At 46.8% G+C, this 18786-nt stretch overlaps 1 protein-coding gene across 5 annotated transcripts; it reads left to right on the forward strand.

Moving 5' to 3' along the window:
* Positions 1 to 14421: 14421 nt before the first annotated feature.
* On the forward strand, positions 14422 to 18615 carry TMEM216 (transmembrane protein 216). 5 transcript variants are annotated; one of them, XM_045039409.1, is made up of 6 exons: positions 14438 to 14587; positions 15162 to 15263; positions 15339 to 15681; positions 15822 to 15914; positions 17549 to 17750; positions 18042 to 18615. In XM_045039409.1, exons 4-6 carry the CDS (start codon positions 15869 to 15871, stop codon positions 18055 to 18057), a joined length of 264 nt encoding a protein of 87 aa, XP_044895344.1. In that variant the 5' UTR covers positions 14438 to 14587; positions 15162 to 15263; positions 15339 to 15681; positions 15822 to 15868; the 3' UTR covers positions 18058 to 18615. The 5 variants fall into 5 exon arrangements, with proteins under 5 accessions (XP_006937441.1, XP_044895344.1, XP_006937442.1 ...); XM_006937380.5 differs by having other exon boundaries at positions 15369 to 15681; XM_045039410.1 differs by having other exon boundaries at positions 14557 to 14573; positions 15369 to 15681.
* The last annotated feature ends 171 nt before the right edge of the window (positions 18616 to 18786 follow it).

The raw sequence follows: 18786 nt of genomic DNA on the forward strand, positions 1-18786 counted from the left end.
CTGTCACTGAAAATCCAAAGCCAGCGTGACTGAGCTCAGTGAGGAAGGTGGGCTTCAAAAGCCAAGATGGCCGAAAGCGAGGCCTCTTCGGCCGAGCGGTGAGCCAAGTTGTGAACGCAAAGGGAAGTTCCTAAAGGAAATGAAAAGTGCCACTCTGGCGTTCATACACACGAAGCAAAGCCACCTAGGTGCTGGTTCCCAGAGAGTCTGAGCGGTCTGGAGAGAAGACCAAACCAGCCTCAACAGTCCTATATAAGCCGGCGCCTAACCTGGAGCAAGGCCTGAACGCTCCTTAATTCTGTGAGGGCTGAGAGAGGTGAGGAGGCTTCGGAAGGAAAGTCCGAAACTAGTGGAGGTGGGTTCAGGAGGCTTAAGGAAAGAAGGCATCTCCAGAACATCAGAGTGCGGGGGGAGCAGCTGCAGGTACACAGGCAGGACCCTCCCTCCAGCAAAACGATTACAACTCACTGGAAGCTCGAGTGACGGTTCGCAATTTTTAGCAATTATTTTTAAGATATACGCGTAGTTTTTTTAGACATGATGCTAGTTAACACTGGCTTGACCGCAGTGTAGTGTGAGCACAACTTAGATACACACCAGGAAACCAAAGCATTCACTGGACTCGCTCTATTGCGATGTTTTTCTTGTGGCGGTCTGGAACATTCTGAGGGCCGCCTGTGCGCAACCTCAGCGCCGTAGTGTGAGAGCAGCATGGTGATAGGTCAGCGAGCGCCTGTGGCTGTGTCCCCATAAAACTCTGGACACTGAAATCTGAATTTCATATCATGTTCATGTATCACAAAGTATTTTTCTTTAGACTTTTTTTTAGCCACGTAAAAAATGTAAAGCTGCTCTTAGCTCAAGGGCTGTGCAAAAACAGGCTAGATTTGCCCCGGGCCAAAGTATGTTGAGCCCTGGTTTAGAAGCCTAGAATCAAGTTCTGGGGAAAGAGAGACTATAGGTAATCTGCTGTGCTGTCGAGACTTTAACAGATATCAGGGGCGCCTGGGGGGCTCAGTCGGTTAAGTGTCCGACTCTTGATTTCAGCTCAGGTCATGATCTCACGGGTTCGTGGGTTTGAGCCCTGCGTTGGGCTCTGTGCTGACACCACAGTCTGCTTGGGATTCTCTTTCTCTCTCTCTCAAAAAAAAAAAAAAAAAAAGATTTTAACAGTTATTGAAAAAGTACAATGTTCAAATAAACCGTGTAAGGGGTGTGTGTGTGTGTGTGTGTGTGTGTGTGTGCGCGCGCGCGCGCACTTAATATGTTCATGTGGTACAAAACTCAAGTTCTAAAAAGGTCTATGCAATTAATCTTTCCATTGCTGTATCTCAGCCACTGAGTTCCTTCCTCCCCCGCCCCTCCCTGACAATCTACACTTACTTATATGCTTCTTATAAACACTGTAACATGTCAGAAACATTTTTACAAAAAAAATATACAAAAGACAAGAACAAAACAGTTGTCATCATCCTATCCCAGCCATTTATTTCAAATCTTGGATGATATGTGTATATATTTTCAATGCAGGTGTGATTATGGGGAATATGCCATAAACCAGTTTACTCCCCACCTCCCCCCACCCCCCCACCCCCAACTCAGCTGTAGGAATGTGTTTTTTAAATGTGATGTTAAATTAACTCCCTGGGGACAGTCAGCTTTCAAAGTTCAGAGGAAAGAAAAGAATTTTACAAGTGCTTAAAGACTTAATAGCATGCAGTTTCTGCTGGCTGACCAGTGCTCCAGCCAGTAACTAGAAAAAACCCCAAAAAGATAAACTATAAAAAATCGTCTCTTAAAAGGGCTTCAGGGAATTACCAAAGGAAAGAGGATTGGGGGACCTAAAATTCTACAGCAGGGAGATTCACAGAGAAGCGAGCTGACAGTTGGCGGCAGATTTTTCCCAGGGGGCATTTGCTGATTCTGGGTTTGAGCAAGAAGCTAGGAATCCAAGCATTTCCCAGATGCGGGTTACATAGCCAGGAAACCAAGAGGCCAGCCGAGCTTAGTGGTCTTATCACGCTGGAGGAGCAAAATCGAGGGCTAGAGGAGCCTTAAAAACAAAACATTGTCTCCTCAAGATATTTACCTAATCTTCGGGCCAGAGGCTATCAAAAGCTAAGCCTCAAAGCTCTGAGAAGCAGAACAGAATTTTTGGCAGATTTATGGAGCTGATAATTAGAATCCAGGAGGGAACGGGTAAGCAGATAAAAAGCTCTGGAGGACCCCTGACCAGGAACACGATGAAACAGGTAGACTGGTACCTATCAAAACGAGTGCAGCCTCAAACCATGTAGTTCCTGAGTGAGTTATCTGCCTTGCAGAGGAAAGAGTAGAGGGAAAAACATCTAGAGACACTATTACTTATTTATTTATTGGAGAGAGCAAGCACCCATGTGCAAGTCGGGGAGGGGCAAACAGAGGGGGAGAGAACGAATGCCACGCAGGCCCCTCACTGACAGTGCAGAGCCCGATGCAGGGCTTGAACTCACGAACCATGAGATCACGACCTGAGCTGAAATCAAGTGTTGGATGCTTAACCGACTGAGCCCAAACAGCTCCTTGAAGCTCCTGGAGATTGAAGGGAAAGGTCGAGGGGCAGTCCACACTCAAAAAAGAGGAGAACTATGCGAGAAAATTCCCTATTTGTGCTGCTCGTAGCTTGATAGTAGACAAAGTGGCACGTACAATACGCTGGCGGAAAATCCCAGAGCCATAGCCCCGAGCCCGGGCAACCGGAGCCGCTGGCAAGAAAGATGAGAATCTCAGAAGGGGAGGAGCCAGAGAGGCGGGAATCCCCAGATTCTGTCTGTCCACATTTCTGCCCAGGCTCTGGACCACGCATGTGCAAGCCAGACTCCAGGCCGCTCGGCCAAAGACAGATGGAGACTGGGATTGGAGTCGTCACCCAGTAAGTGTGGTCTGCGGTGTGTATCCAGCCAGGCTGATCACCTGACGCAACCAAAGGAACATTGCTCTTTGCAGACACAAGTAACGGAGACCGGAGTGTCCACACCTCAGCGTTCGGAACTGACACGGACACCGAGACGAACCAGATCCCGGAATTAACAGACAAGGGTATTAAAGCAGCAATGGAAATCCGTTCTCGGCAAAATGTTAGGTGACCTCAGCACAGAAACCAATTATTTTTGAAAAACAGAAATCCCGGATTTCTGAAATAAAGACGTTTGCAAATAAAAGACACTTGCAGATGAAGAGAATTAGTGGCCAAGAAATGCTGAAGGAGTTCTTTGGCTTGAGGGAAACGACAACAGATGGAAACTCAGATCCTCAGAAAGGAATAGAGCACATCAGAAACCGTGTCTAGTTAAATCTTTTCTTTTTTCCTGTTAATTTCTTTACAAGACATGTGAGTGTAGTATACACGTTGTTTTCAAGTACGCAGAATATTGGCCAGCATACGTTGGGCCATAAAACAATTCTCAATGCATTTAAGAAACAATAAATTTAAAAGGATAGAGAGTGGGGCGCCTGGGTGGCTCAGTCGGTTAAGCGTCCGACTTCGGCTCAGGTCACGATCTCGCGGTATGTGAGTTCGAGCCCCGCGTCGGGCTTTGTGCTGACTGCTCAGAGCCTGGAGCCTGTTTCAGATTCTGTGTCTCCCCCTCTCTCTGACCCTTCCCCGTTCATGCTCTGTCTCTCTCTGTCTCAAAAATAAATAAACGTTAAAAAAAAATAAAAAAAAAAAAAGGATAGAGAGTAAGTTCTTTGATAATAACGGGACGGAGCTAGAAATCAGTAACAATAAGACAGCCAGGTGGTCAGTCGAGGTCCAATCAGGAGACAGAAACCACATGGTCATTTAAACACGACAAGTTGACTGTAAAGAATCATTAACGACAAAAGATGTAGAGAGAATTCTAAAAGGGTACCTGAGGGCTGAAGGAAAGTACCCAAGGGAGGACAAGCTTGGCAGAGTCCCCGGCCCCCAAGGCCGGGGGTTAGACCTCACCACAGCCCACCGGGTGTAGACAAGTTCACTGGTTTGCCCAGGCCAGAGCTGCTTCGCAGTTGTTAGGCAAGAAACAAGCCTGCCAGGACACAGGGAAGCTGAGGCTGGTGAGCAGGTGCACGGGGGGTAAGGACACCACCTGCAGGCACCAGGCCCAGAGCACACAGTGTCCGCAGGTGGGTCAAAGCTGTTGGGAAGGTGACCAAAGGAGTTAAGAGTGTCCTATGTGTGCGAGGCCCAAAGTGCATGACTTCCACATGGCGGGGGGTGGGTGGGGGGGGTGGGGGGGGATGGGAATCAGTGGGGAGAAGAGCCAAGGTTGGTGAGCAAATGTACAGAGAGAGTTGGGGCACTGCTGTGGGTACACAGTGTCCACGCCTGGGGAAAATCGTCCCAGGCGTAGGTAAGAGGCTGAGGGGCGCAGATGCATAGAATTAGGGAGGTGCCCCAGGGCAAGCCCTGGAGCATGCAGTATCCTTGACAGGAGGGCCGCAGCAAAGTAGTCACTGGGTCTGGACCAGGTCTGCAAGGTTGCTGAGGGAGTGCCTGCTTCACCTGATGCCCCCCTGTGCACCTGCAGTGCTGACAGGCCAGGGCAGGAGCAAGGAAAAGCAAACCAGAGCTCACTGGAGCCTAGAAAGACCCGTCCTTTCCTTCCTTCAGTGTCCCTCCGGCGCCCTCTACTGACAAAGCTAACATCATGCTCTTGCTCGCTGTAAAGGAGGAACCACTGCCAGTCCACTAACATACTGAAGGGTGAATGTGGAGCTAAGAGGCAAAAAGCAGATAATAGAGTCCGTCTTTCTGGCTACTCAGATTGCATATGCACCCTTCTGCACCTGTTTGAACTTCCCCATCAGTTCTGTTCCCACCAACAAGATAGATCTATCCTTCCAAGTGATGTTCTCCCCCTTCCCCCCAAATGAGAAGACACAGTCCCTCCCAACAGTCACTGTATCCAGAGCTGGCTATAGTAATCACCCTACGGTTTTGGTCATGGTTGCACTAAATATTCTCTTACCTAAAGATTAGATCACAAAGCTGACCTACAGGTTGTACATAAAATGGGAAGTGAAAGGGGGAAAATGGTCAGTAGATGCAAATGAACACACACAAGAACCAAAGAAACCCACGCGAGACCACTACGGTCCTCGTTTTTGTAATCGGTCTCTTTGTAACTGGTCACGAGGTCGGAGCTGATATCCATGGCAGCCTTCTTCAGCTACCCCCTCCATGTTTCCCTTTTCCTCGGCTGAGAGTCTGCCGCCCGGGGCTCTTTAACCCAGTAGAGTGAGACAAACGCTCATTCTGAGCGATGCTCGTCTTTAACTGCCCAGCTTTGCGTGGAGCATGGATGTATCGGGAGGCGCCCCAGAGGCTCCTCTAGGCTCCAGACAGAGTCTTCGTCGCCTCCATTGTGTAGCAGAGGTGGAATTTTCCCTTGAGAACCAGGATCAGTTACTCCGGCCAGTAGATTGGACCCCTTCCCTTTTCCTTGCCCATTGGTTTAGTGGCATAAGGAGCCCAGAATGGCCACGTGGCAGTCCCATCTTCCAATTCAGTGGTTCCATTCTCGTGTCCCCTTGTGGACCATTCCTCACTTGGGAACTAACGTCTCCAAATCAGCAGGCTCTAACTTTTCAGGATAAGAGGCAAAAACTCTACGGGTGGGGAAGGTATAATAGAAGAGTCATTCCTACTCCCGTCCCGTCGTTCCTGGCCCCATGTTTGCTGGCCAGGGGGCTGACAGCACCATCAAATGGCCTCTGATTCAAAGACCTACTTCATTCTGTAAATCAACCCTCATCCTTTCATGGTGTTGTCTCCCAACTGGTGCCGTAACTGGGTCTTCAGTAAGCTGTTCCGCTTTGCAGTTAAGCCCCCTGGTTCCAGGTAGTGATGCACGTGTGGGAAGACTTGTTAATTCCAAGGGCAGAAGCCCCTGGCCACACTTCCTCTGCTGCGAAATGGGTATCTTGATCAGTCGCAGTGCTGTACGGAGTACATGGTGTATGTACATGACATCTCTGTCGGGAGGGTCCTGGGAAACAAGGCTCCAGGGTGTGGGTGAGCCAAGGCTGGTGGGCGGGTGTGCAGAGCAGTCGAGGCACTCCTGCACGGGGCTGGTCTAGAGCCTGCGGTGTCCGTATCGGGAAAGTTCTGGGAAACTCCCTCTGGGGTGCAGCAAGCTGAGGCTGGTGGGCAGGAGTACAGAGGGATCCGGCTGGTGTGAGGCTGCGGCAAGGGGATCCCAAGCCTGGGGCGGAGGCTAAAAGACGGCTGCGGGCCCCTCCCCTCTTAGCACACAGATGTCCCCCCCCCCCCCATACACACGTCTGGCGTGACAGACTGTGCAGCGAGAGCAAGAACAATAAAAACGCAGCACACTGGAACCAGGACGAAAGCCCCCTTCTTCCTGCAACGTCCCTCTAGCGTCCTCTTATCATCATGTTCGCCGTAAGGGCGAAATGCTTAGAGTCCAGTCCACTGTCACAGAACAGGTACTGACAGGTGAACCTGGGGCTGAGGGACAATATAGTGATAACTGCCACACTGAGAAACCACTACATATTTAGAAAGTAAATAATAGCACTTGTAAACAATCCACAGATCAAAGAAGACATCAGAAGGGAAGTTAGAAAGTCCTTTGAACGGAATACTAATGAAACGTAAACATTTTTAAATGCCTGTGACGCAGCTTTTATAGAAAAAAAAGATCTGGGGGCCCCTGGGTGGCTCATTCAGTTGGGCGTCCGGCTCTTGATTTCAGCTCAGGTCATGATCTCACGGTTCGTGGGGTCGAGCCCCCCCATCGAGCCCTTTGATGACCGTCGCTTGGAGCCTGCTTGGGATTCTCTGTCTCCCTCTCCCTCTGCCCCTCCCCACCCCTTCTCAAAAATAAATAAATATTGTTAAAAAAAAATAAAGATTTTTCTCTCTCTCTCTCCCTCTCCCCCACTCATGCTGTCTCCCTAAAAATAGAAAAAAAGATCTACAATCCATGGTCTAACTTTTTATCTTAAACCAGAAAAAAGAGCAAAGTACAAAGAGGAATAAAACACCAGAACTAAAGAGAACATGGGCAAAGAATAAAAATATATATAAAGTCAAAGTTAATTCTTTGAAAAGTTAATTGATAAATCTTTACCCAGACAGATCGAGAAAAAGAGAAGACACATATTAAAAATGAAAGACAGAATGTTCCTATAGATACTATGCATATTAAAAGGATCATAAGGGGGGCACCTGGGTGGCGCAGTCGGTTAAGCGTCCGACTTCAGCCAGGTCACGATCTCGCGCTCCGTGAGTTCGAGCCCCGCATCGGGCTCTGGGCTGATGGCTCAGAGCCTGGAGCCTGTTTCCGATTCTGTGTCTCCCTCTCTCTCTGCCCCTCCCCCGTTCATGCTCTGTCTCTCTCTGTCCCAAAAATAAATAAAAAACGTTGAAAATAAATAAATAAATGGATCATAAGGTTGTTATGTATAGACAATTTTATGCAATACATTTGACAAGTGTTATGAAGTGAACGAATTCATTAAAAGACACAAATCACCAAAACTGGCCGAAGAAAAAAGAGAAATTAAATTCATAATGAAAAGTTTTCCCACAAAGAAAACTTCAGGTATGGACGACTTCACTGATGAATTCTATCAAACATTTAAAGAAGAAACAATATTAATCCTACACAAGCTCTTTCAGAAAACAGAAAAGGAGAGGGGCACGTGGGTGGCTCAGTCAGTTAAGTGTCTGACTCCTGATATGGGCTCAGGTCATGATCTCAGTTTCATGAGTTTGAGCCCCGGGTCGTGCTCTGTGCTGACAGCATGGAGCCTGCTTGGGACTCTCTCTCTCCTTCTCTCTGCACCACCCCCTCCCCCCTTGCTCATGTTCTCTCTTTCTCAAAAATAAATAAACTTAAAAAAGAAAATAGAAGAGGAGAAACATTTCCCAATTCAAATGATTCTATGATACCCTGATAGCAAGACTGACGAACACTTCACATGGAAATAAAACTAAAGATCAATATCCTTCAAGAACATAGATGCATGGGGCACCTGGGTGGCTTAGTCAGTTGAGAGTCCAACTTTGGCTCAGGTCATCTCACAGTTCATGAGTTCCAGCCCCACATCAGGCTCACTGCTGTCAGCCTGTGAGTGCAGAGCCCGCTTCAGATCCTCTGTCTCCCTCTCTCTGCCCCTCCCCTGCTTGTGCTCTCTCAAAACTAAATATTAAAAAAGTAAAAAAGAACATAGATGCAAACATTTTTTTTAATTTTAGCAAATTGAACCTGGCAATATAAAAAGAATAACAACACACCATAAACAAGTGGAGTTTATCCCAGGAATATAAAGTTGGTCTAACATCTAAAAATCAATGAGTGCCATTCCCCAAATCAATAGAATAATGGAAAAAAGGCATTTGATCATTAAACAGATGTAGCTGTGACAAAATTCAATACCCATTCATGATGAAAATACTCTGTAAACTAAGAAGAGGAGAGAAATCCATTTACCTGGTAAATGGCATTTCTGAAATGCCTGTAATTAACCTACTGTGGTGGAAGACTGAATGTTTTCTAAAACCAGGGAAAAAGCACATTTCATCTACTTATACTACATCTATTCAACATTGTACTAGATGGCCCAGCCTGAGCAGTAGGAGAAAGGAAAATAAATAAAAGGCATGTATATTTTTTTAAAGTATGCTCTAGATGCAACACGGGGCTCGACCTCATGACCCTGAGATCAAGAGTCACACACTCCACTGACTGAACCACCCAGGCACCCCAAAAGCCCTACGTATTGAAAAGAAAGAAGTAAAACTGTCCTTATTTGAAAATGACCACAGTGAACATAAAAATTCCTAAAGAAAAAGCAAAAAGGCATGACAACTAGTAAGTTAGTTTGATTTAGCAGGGCATAGGATTCAAAGATGCAGCCAAATTAGCATGTAGAGGGGAATTTATAGCCTTAAAACAAACAGAGAAGAAAGACTGAAAAGGTAAGCTTTAAGTTTCCATCTCAAAAAGAACACCGAGTCCTATAAGGAAGGAAATGAGGAAGAGCAGAAATCTATAAAATAGAAAACAAATATAAAGGGAAGAAAACCAAACCCAGAAGTTGGTTCTTTGGAAAGATTAATAACATTGATAAACACCTATCAAAAATAAGAAATAAAGTTATCAGGAAGAAAAAAGACATCATTACAGATCCCATAGGCATTACAAAATACGAGGCTGATGGAGTTCCTGACTGGCTTGGTTGGTAGAGATGTGACTCTTAATCTCAGGGTCGTGAGTTCAAGCCCCATGTTGGGTGTAAAACTTACTTTAAAAAAATGTATGTATAGGGGCGCCTGGGTGGCTCAGTCAGTTGACTGTCCGACTTCAGCCAGGTCACGATCTCGCGGTCCGGGAGTTCGAGCCCCGCATCGGGCTCTGGGCTGACTGCTCAGAGCCTGGAGCCTGCTTCTGATTCTGTGTCTCCCTCTCTCTCTGCCCCTCCCCCGTTCATGCTCTGTCTCTCTCTGTCTCAAAAATAAATAAAACGTTAAAAAAAATTTTTTTTAAAAATGTATGTATATATACACATACACACACACATATATATGGATGTTATGAAAAACTTCACACCAACACATTTGAAAATTTATAAAAAATGGGAACATCTTTGAAAAACACAAATTTACCCAAACATTACTCAAAAAGTAGAAAATATAAATGATCCTATACATATTAGAGAAATTTCATTATTATAAAATTTCTGACAAAAACAGTTCCAGGTTTAGATGGCTTCATCAGTGAATTATTCTTCTAAAGAAATAAACCTCCGTTACACAATCTCTTTCATGTAACAGAAAAAGAAGGAACACTTCTCATTTCATTTTATGTGGCCAACTCAACCTTAATACCTAGGTCCTTACAAGAGAGTAAAATCACAGATCAATCTCTCATAACATATGTAAAAACTTGAGCAAAATATTAGCAAATGAAGTCCAATGATGTATAAAAACGGTAACATATCTACCAAGCATCCCCAAGACCACCCCCCAGATTCAATGATTTGCTGGGAGGACTCACAGGACTCAGCATACAGTCCTGGCCATGGCTTTGATTTACTACAATGAAATGATACAAAGCACAGTCACAAAAAGAAAAGGTGAAGTCTAGAGGAAACCAGGAGCAAGCTTCCAAGAATCCTCTCCCAGTGGAATCACATAAGATGTGCTTAATTCCTCCAGCAAGTTCTGACGACACGTAGGAAGTGTTGTCTACCAGGGAGGCTCATTAAAGACTTGGGTGTCCAAGGGGGCACCTGGGTGGCTCAGTCGGTTAAGCAACTGACTTCGGTTCAGGTCGTGATCTCACGGTTCGTGGTTCAAGCCCCGCATTGGGATCCGTGCTGACAGCCTGGAGCCTGCTTCAGATTTTGTGTCTCCCTCTCTCTCTCTGCCCCTCCCCTGCTCGTTCACTATCTCTCTCTGTCTCTCACAAATAAATAAACGTTAAAAATAAATAAATAAAGACTTGGGCGTCCAAGGATTTTACCGGGGGCTGGCTACATAAACAACTTCTGCTTAATACGCACCTACTAAAACTCCAGACTCCTGAAAGGAGACAGGTGTTCAGCAGAAACCACATAGTTTGCATGAACAGTTTAGGCACAGTGAGCCACTTTGGATTGGTGGAAATGTTTTTGAAATCCGAGTTTCCAGACAGTGGTCAAAGGCGAAGCTTTGCAAGTAGGACTTCCTAAGGATAGCAGTCCCAGGTCTGCTCTGTCAACTGTTTTCTGCATGGTATCATCACCAAATGGGTTTCTTTCCAGGAAGGCAAGGCTAATTAAACCTTTGGAAATCAATGTAATTCATTCCATTAGCAGAATAAAAGGGTAGCATATGATAATCTCAATAGATGCAGAGAAAGCAGTCAATAAAATATATCATCAGCCTGTCAGCAAACTAGGAAGAGAAGGGACTTAAAAAAATTTTTTTTAATGTTTATTTATTTTTTTGAGAGAGAGAGATAGAATGTGAGTGGGGAAAGGACAGAGTGGGAGGGAGACACAGAATCCAAAGCTGGCTCCAGGCTCTGAGCTGTCAGCACAGAGCCCCACGCGGGGTTTGAACTCACCGACCATGAGATCATGACCTCAGTCGAAGTCGGATGCTTAACCAACTGAGCCACTCAGCCACGAGAAGGGACTTTCTTAATGTGACAGAGTATCTACCAAAAAAGAAAAAAAAAGTCTATATTTAACATATTGATGGTGAAATTTTTTTCTTGTGATGAGAACTTTTAAGATTTTCTTCACAACTTTCAAATTTGCAATACAATATTATTGACTATACGTTAGCATGATGTACATTACATCCCCATGACTACTTTGTTTTATAACTGGAAGTTTGTATCTCTCAATCCCCTTAACCCATTTTGCCCACCACTCACCCTCATATCCTCCCGTCTGGCAACCATCAAATTATTCTTTGTATCTATGAGTTTTGTTTGTTCATTTTTTTTTAAAGTTTATTTTGAGAAAGAGAGAGAGAGAGCAGGGGAGGGGTAGAGAGAGACGGAGGAAGAATCCAAAGCAGGCTGTGTGCTGTCAGCGCAGAGCCTGATGCTGGGCTCGAACTCACGAACCGTGAGGTCATGACCTGAGCTGAAGTCAAGAGTCTTCAAGAGTTGCTCACCTGAGCCACCTAGGTACCCCTGTTTTGCTTCCTTTTAGATTCCACCTGTAAGTGGAATCATCCAGGAATTGTCTTTCTCTGACTTATTTCATTTGGCATAATACCCTTAAGCTCTACCCATGTTGTTGCAAATGGCAAGATTTCTTTTATGGCCGAGTAGGAGTCCATTGAATATACAGAAAGAGCACATCTGCTTTCTCCACTCATCCGTTGACGGACGCTTACTCTTTCTAAATTTAGCTATTGCGAATAATGTTGCAGTGAACACAGCGATGTATCTGTCTTTTCAAATTAGTGTTTTTGTTTTCTTGGGACGAATACCCAGTAGTGGAGTTACTGGGCCATGGGTATTTCCATGTTTTATTTTTTGAGGAACCTCCATGTTTTCTAGAAGGGCCGCGTTAATATACATTCCCACCAACAAGTGCACGAGGGTTCCCTTTCCTCCACATCTTGTCAACATTTGTTATTTCTTGTCCTTTAGATACCAGCCATTCGGATAGGTGTGAGGTGACATCTCATTGTGGTTTTGACTTACATCTCCCCGATGACTTGTGACGTTGAGCATCCTTCCATGTGCCTGCGGGCCATCGGTAGGTCTTGTTTGGAAAAATCCTGTTCAGGTCCTCTGCCCGTTTTTTTTCATTAGATTTTTGTCTGTTTTGTTATTGAGCTGTATAAATTCTCTATAGATTTTGGATCTTAATCCCTTACTGGATACATAACTACATTGTAATTGCTCCCTCCTCCAGGCGCCCTGGCTTATTAGCTGCTTGCTCAGAAACGTGCTAAGTCCTTGCCCGGGGCTTCTCGGCTGTGGCATCTATTGTGTGCACCTCTATCTGGGCTCACAGGACTCGAGTGCCGGGAACCCAGGTATGTTCCCGCTGCTCGCTGTGCTGTGAGCAATGCAGTCTTATCCCCTACTCTGGGCACCTACAGAGTCGTGGCAATTTTACTCCTCGCCATCCTCTATGACAGAGGTGACCACGTTTTTCTTAAAGGGCCAGCTGCAGTATTCCAGGCTGCAGGCCACGTTTTCTCTGTTGGCAACCACTCAGCTTAACCACGGTAGCCTGCCGGAAGCTGTTTACAGTATGCAAAGGAGTGGGTGTCGTTGTGTTTCCCCCCTCAGAATTTTAAGCACAAGAACCAGCAGCTGGCCCACCTTCCTTCTCAGGTGGGACATGTGAGGCTCAGAGGAACCTGCCTAATGGCTCTTATCCAGCAGGCAGTGGAGGTAAGGAAGTGGAGGGGAAGATGGCCCTTTGTTGGTACATCCCTTTCCACCTTTCCCCACTTAAGTCTCTGCTTTTTTTCACCGGTGCTAAAGAAAACCTCCAGCTTGCGGTTAAGTTCCTAACAATGGGAGGCACGAGCCGAGACCGGAAGACAGAGGACAGGGGAGGGAAAGGTAATCGGTAATTCAGCCACCAGCTTCTCAGACCGCCGCCCCCTGGCGGGAGGACTTCTCCCTACGTCTCTCCAGGTGCATGGAGTTGCTTCTGCTCTTTCCCCTTTAGGACTAACAAGAGATTACCGTCCCACCTCCATTCCAACTAGGTAGGAGCACAGCACTGTCCTTAAAGGTTAATCACTCGACTCAAATGACCTGTTTCTTGCTCTGCGGGGACTGACTGCGGGTCAACAGTCAAGCCAGCTGGAGTCCTCTAAAAACCCCCTTTCTTTCCACTCCCCTGCGGGAAGTAACACACTTTACTCCACGTTGTAGTCAGGCTTCAAAACCCAGTTCACAGGCCATCTCTTGGAAACTTCTTTTTCTTTTTCCTTTTTCTTTCTTTTCTTTCTTTCTTTCTTTCTTTCTTTCTTTCTTTCTTTCTTTCTTTCTTTCTTTCTTCTTTCTTCTTTCTTTCTTTCTTCTTTCTTTCCTTTCTTTCTTCTTTCTTTCTTTCTTTCTTCTTTCTTTCTTTCTTTCTTTCTTTCTCTCTTTCTCTCTCTCTTTCTCTCTCTCTTTCCCTTCCTTTCTCTCTTTCTTTCTTTTCTTTCTTTCTGGAGACAGTGTTTCTATTATTGTTTTTAATGTGTGTTTATTTGTTTTAAGAGCACACCAGCCTGAGAGCGGGGGGAGGGGCAGAGAGAATCCCAAGCGGACTCCCAGTCCTCAGGGCAGAGCCTGACAAGGCGTCCATCTCACGAAGTGTGAGAGGTGAGATCATGACCTGAGCCAAAATCAAAAGCCCCAGATTAACAGACTGAGCCATCCAGGGACCCTTTGGAAACTTCTTTCAGGTCCCACCCAGGAGTACTTTGTCCTCTCAACCCCCCCTCTGCACGTTCTGGGGTCACGTGGTGATCACGTTTCATCTGTGTGTCTCATCCGTGCTCCTTGGAAGGAGCCTCTAGTTCTGATTCGCTTTGGTGTCCGCTAACTACCTGGTTCGTAAATCCGCCACACAAAAGACCGATGCTAAACCCAACCAGGCGTTTGCCCAGCACCGTCGCGCAAACCGTTTCTCATTAAGACCGCTATTAGAAAAAAGAATCGTGGGGCTAAGGCCTATTCACCAATCCCGCGGTCACACCGCCACAACTGACCACTTCTGCCAATGCACTGTCACCTGGGGCTGGGGGGGGCCGAGAACTGTCCCAGCCCCGGAGCCCTGCGGCCGACGGCTTCGGGCGCAGCCGCTGACCCCCCCCCCCCCCCACCAAGCCTCAGCGAGCCGAAATCCCAGCGCAAGCCTTTTGCGCCGGCAGTCCTCCCCGCGCACGCGCAGTCTGTCCCCGGTCGGGCCCCGGCCCTGGAAACCATAGAGTGCCGGGGGTAAGCAGAGGGGCCAGAAAGCCGGGGTCGCTCCATCTCCTGCTTCCGGCTGCGCCTCGCTGCTCTGGGAGCGGCTGTAGCGGCGTACGCAGTTTCCATGGGGACTGAAGATGGCGCCGCGAGGTGAGATTCCGGAGGTGTGTGAGTCGCTGGTCCTGATGCCTTCAGTGCCCCTCTCTCCCCTGCCAGAGCTCGACCTCAGCTCTTCTTCTCGGGTGTTAGGGACATCGCTCCTCACCTGTCCAGAGTGGGGTTTCGAGCCCCACCCACGCTGAGTGCGTGAAGGTCTTGAGGTGCAGATCTCAGGAACCCCCCAGTCCTGGGCTCGGCCTGTTCTAGGCAGGATCGGTTACAGATTTGCTGTGTGACCTGGAACAGGCCATTGCTGGCCTCTGCGCACCAGTTTCTTCTCCCAAATAGTGACGGGGTTAGATCTTAGAGCGGCCTTGCCTTTCACCCCGAAGCCGGGTCGAGTTGGACGGCGATTCCCGGGGAAAGGGGGGGATTGAAGGAAGCCCCCTACACACACACACGCACGCACGCACGCACACACCTTCATCATCCTCAATCGGAAGTGCCCCGAATGGCCTTTCCCACTACTGCGACCTCGTGTGTTCTTCAAGTTAGATACCGAACCATTCGAAGAACAGAGATTGAACAGAGATTGAGCTGCCCCCCGCCCATACCTCTTTTTTGTGCTTATCTTTTCAGGTAAACGACTGTCCTCCACCCCGCTGGAAATCCTGTTCTTTCTGAACGGGTGGTATTATGCCACCTACTTCCTGCTGGAACTCTTCATATTTCTGTATAAAGGTAAGGCCTGGGGCTTGACTACCATTGGCCCCAACATCCCTTCCCCACTTCAGCCCAGAGCCAACTCCCATCAAGTGCCTTCTTATTTTTCATTCTTTCCTGTAGCTCCTCTTCGCTGCAAGGTAGAAGGCTCTTCATCATATGGCTTCTTTGAGAATGATTCAGTAGGAAGCCCCGCAGCAAGAATCTCCTGAGTTTGAGAAATGTGGGCTTCTCCATCCTTACTCTCCCTCATCGCCTCTTTGCAGAACTGCACGTTAAGCTCATTGGTGACCCTCAGGATCTATTCAGCGGCCAGTGTACCCTTGTAGATCCGATCATTTTGGAGAATGGGGTCCTCACAGACTTTGGCTTAGTAAAATCTCCTAATGCGCGTGCCTCCAACAGTCGCACTATGAGTTAACATATCCTGCAGCAGGTGAACAGATCCTGCCCATACCTCGTGAACTAGTTCATGGAAAGCTGATAAGACTCGTGCCCTCATTATCCCCAGGTGTGTGGGTGTTCTTGTGGGTGCCGGTGTATGTTGTTTGCAAACTCTGGCGTTTGTGTTGGCAGCTCTCCTCCTACCATACCCAACAGCCAATCTAGTCCTGGATGTGGTGATGCTCCTCCTTTACCTTGGAATTGAAGTGATCCGACTGTTTTTTGGTGAGTGTTGGCCGGAGAATCCTTCCATTCCCTCTGAGAAGAACTGCTACCTGTAACTTGATTAACGAGAACAAGTACATAACCTAGTCTCACAATAAGAGATTGGATCTAGTGGGATGTCTCATTATGCCCTCTCTGAAGTTTCAAGCGGCTTCCTATTTTGGGTCAGATCTGTGTGTGTGTTGGTGGGCAGTAGCAGGAGATTTTAGATTATTCCTCCCGAACTGCATAACTGCCAGGAGAGCCTGGTTCCTCTCCCTGGTTTGCTTGGGAGAATAGATTCACCTGGAAGGAACTCCATGTTCAAGGCAGTGCATGTCACCCCAGTCAGCACTCAGGTCCCTTCCACTTCTCTGAACAGGGGTTTCTGTAGGACAAGTTTATCCTCAGGTCTAGAGCAAACCTCCTATTAGTTAGAATAGCTCATCCCATAAAACACAAAGAAGAAACAGTACTTCCAACACATGTAATGAAGGATGAAGAAGGTCCACATAAATCAATAAGGAAAAGACAACCTAATTTTAAAAACTGTTAAGGGACACGAATAGGCAGTTCCCATAAGAATAATAAGAGGATCAATAATCATGATAAAATGCCCAAACTCACTAATAAAAAGCAAATTGAAACAACAAGGTAACAGTTTCATCCAGCAGATTAAAAGGATTTCCAAATACCTAGCATTAGATTGGGTGTGAGGACCAGGTCTCTATATTCCCACACTCTTTGGGAACGTAAATTACAGCAGCCATTTTGCTAATCGTTTTGCCATGTAAAATTGTATTCTTGGACCTAACAATTACACTTCTAAAACTGGGTGGAAAAAACAAACACTTCCACAGATATGTAAAGATAATCGATGTGTTTTGTAACCTGAAAACATTAGAGGGGTGCCTGGCTGGGTCGCTCATGGAGTGAGCGACTCTTGACTTTGGGCTTGTGAGTTCAAGCCCCAAGTTGGGTGTAGAGATTACTTAAAATAATACATTCTTAAGAAAAAAAGAAATTAGAAACAACCTAAACATCTGTCAGTACAGGATTAAATTACGGAATTGCTTCAATGAAATCGTTCATAGCGATTAAGAAAAGAATAAGGTAGTTACATGTGGCAAGCTGTCTAACTCCTGTTAAATGGGAAAAAAATGTAAGTTGAAAACAGTATGTAGAGTATGATTCCGATTCCATTTTTATAATAATAGTAATATGTAAGTATACACACATAACAAAATCTGAAACAATATACATCGTTCCATAAGAATGGCTATCTCCAGTGAGGAATCATGGGGTCTTTTTAGTTTCTAGATTTTCTAAAATTATTTTCTGTATTTGTATTAGTTGGAAAGTTTTCAATGATTATATAATTAAAAAAAATATTTCCCCCCAAGTAAAGAACCCATTGTCCCGGAGTGGGAGCCAGACCTGAAGCAGGACCTTTGGAGTGAATGACTCCAACCCTAATGGCTCCTCCAAAGCCTCTCATTTTGAGCACAGAGGGACCCCACTTATAATCCTGCCCATCTCCATTCAGGACCAGTTTTCTCTGCCTCGCCGGTCCATCCCATCCCATCCCATCCCATTTTCTCTGAGCCCAGGGAAAGCAGGCCACTGGAGGTGACCCCATGGGCTGTGTCTGACAGGTACCAAGGGAAACCTCTGCCAACGAAAGATGCCACTTGGTATTAGTGTGGCCTTGACCTTCCCATCTGCCATGATGGCCTCCTATTACCTGCTGCTACAGACCTACGTGCTCCGCCTGGAAGCCATTATGAACAGCATCTTGCTTTTCTTCTGTGGTTCCGAGCTGCTGCTTGAGGTGCTCACCCTGACTGCTTTCTCCAGGTACTGCTGCTGAGGGACCATTTCCTGTCACCTGAGGGTTGGGTTCCCATCCCATCCTAGGGAGGGATTCATTGTTCTTCTGAAGCCTGACGCGTCTCTAAAGGATTGCTAAGGGGAAAGAGGTGTCTGTGAGATTGCTTTTCCTATTTAGGGTAGACCGTTACCCAGGGAAGACATTCTCCTTGTTCTTTGGGGCCAAGAGCCTTGGAGTATAGAACAGTTCAGGCCAGTCGCTTTTGTTCACTGGTCTTTTAACATTTTCTTTCTTTCTTTCTTTCTTTCTGCCATCAGTATGGACAGGATTTGAAGTGCAAAAATTTCAGCCAGCAGTCCTCAGGGGCTGAGACCACAGATACTTCTGGTCTTTAGGCACGCCAGTGAGAAGTGGTGGGTCACGTTGTCCCGGGAAAGTTGCAGCTTTTCCTCAACACAGATATTTGGGCAACAAACTGAGCATCAGGCCACTGGGCATCATCTTCTAAACCAGGACCATCAGCCTGAGAGACTGTTCTACACACCAGTGTAGGGAGGGGCAAGGCTGTCCCAAGCTGGCCCTTCTCAGAACCAGTTCCCTGCTGCCCTCAAGTCCTCTGTGATCCTTGTGGCCAGAGCCTCTTGTGTGGACCACGGAGGCTCGTTGGGCTTCCAGCAGGACTGGAGCCCCACGCTCCCCGTACGTGCCGTGCCACCCCTGTCACCCGAGCACAGAGAGCCTCAGGATGTCTGCCCCTAGAGTGACGCAAAAGCCTCTCACCTCATTCCTCAGAGACTGAGCTCCGGAACTTTTTTAGTAGCTCATAGTGTTATTTTTCTACTCTCATCATGAAACAAACATTATTTTATAATAAACGTGTATTTTCTGTCATGGGGGTTGCAGCCTTTTTCTTATGGCACCTGTCCCTAGAATTTCATCCACGACAAGGGGAGGGAGCGACTGTCCCGGCAGGTTTTTCTCAGGCTGTGCTCGGCAACCCAGTGTGAACGCAAAGGCAGCGATGACTTTCTTCCCCCAGCGGTAGCCTAGATTAATCCCTAA

This window comes from Felis catus, chromosome D1, assembly GCF_018350175.1.
Source record: "Felis catus isolate Fca126 chromosome D1, F.catus_Fca126_mat1.0, whole genome shotgun sequence".
Lineage (NCBI taxonomy): Eukaryota > Metazoa > Chordata > Mammalia > Carnivora > Felidae > Felis > Felis catus.

What these genes read in the sequence shown, in the direction of transcription:
- TMEM216 (XM_006937379.4), top strand. An exon ending in CTTCATATTTCTGTATAAAG is followed by an intron (nt 15,264 to 15,821) that starts GTAAGGCCTGGG and finishes TTGTGTTGGCAG; the next exon opens with CTCTCCTCCTACCATACCCA. An exon ending in AGTGATCCGACTGTTTTTTG is followed by an intron (nt 15,915 to 17,548) that starts GTGAGTGTTGGC and finishes TGTGTCTGACAG; the next exon opens with GTACCAAGGGAAACCTCTGC.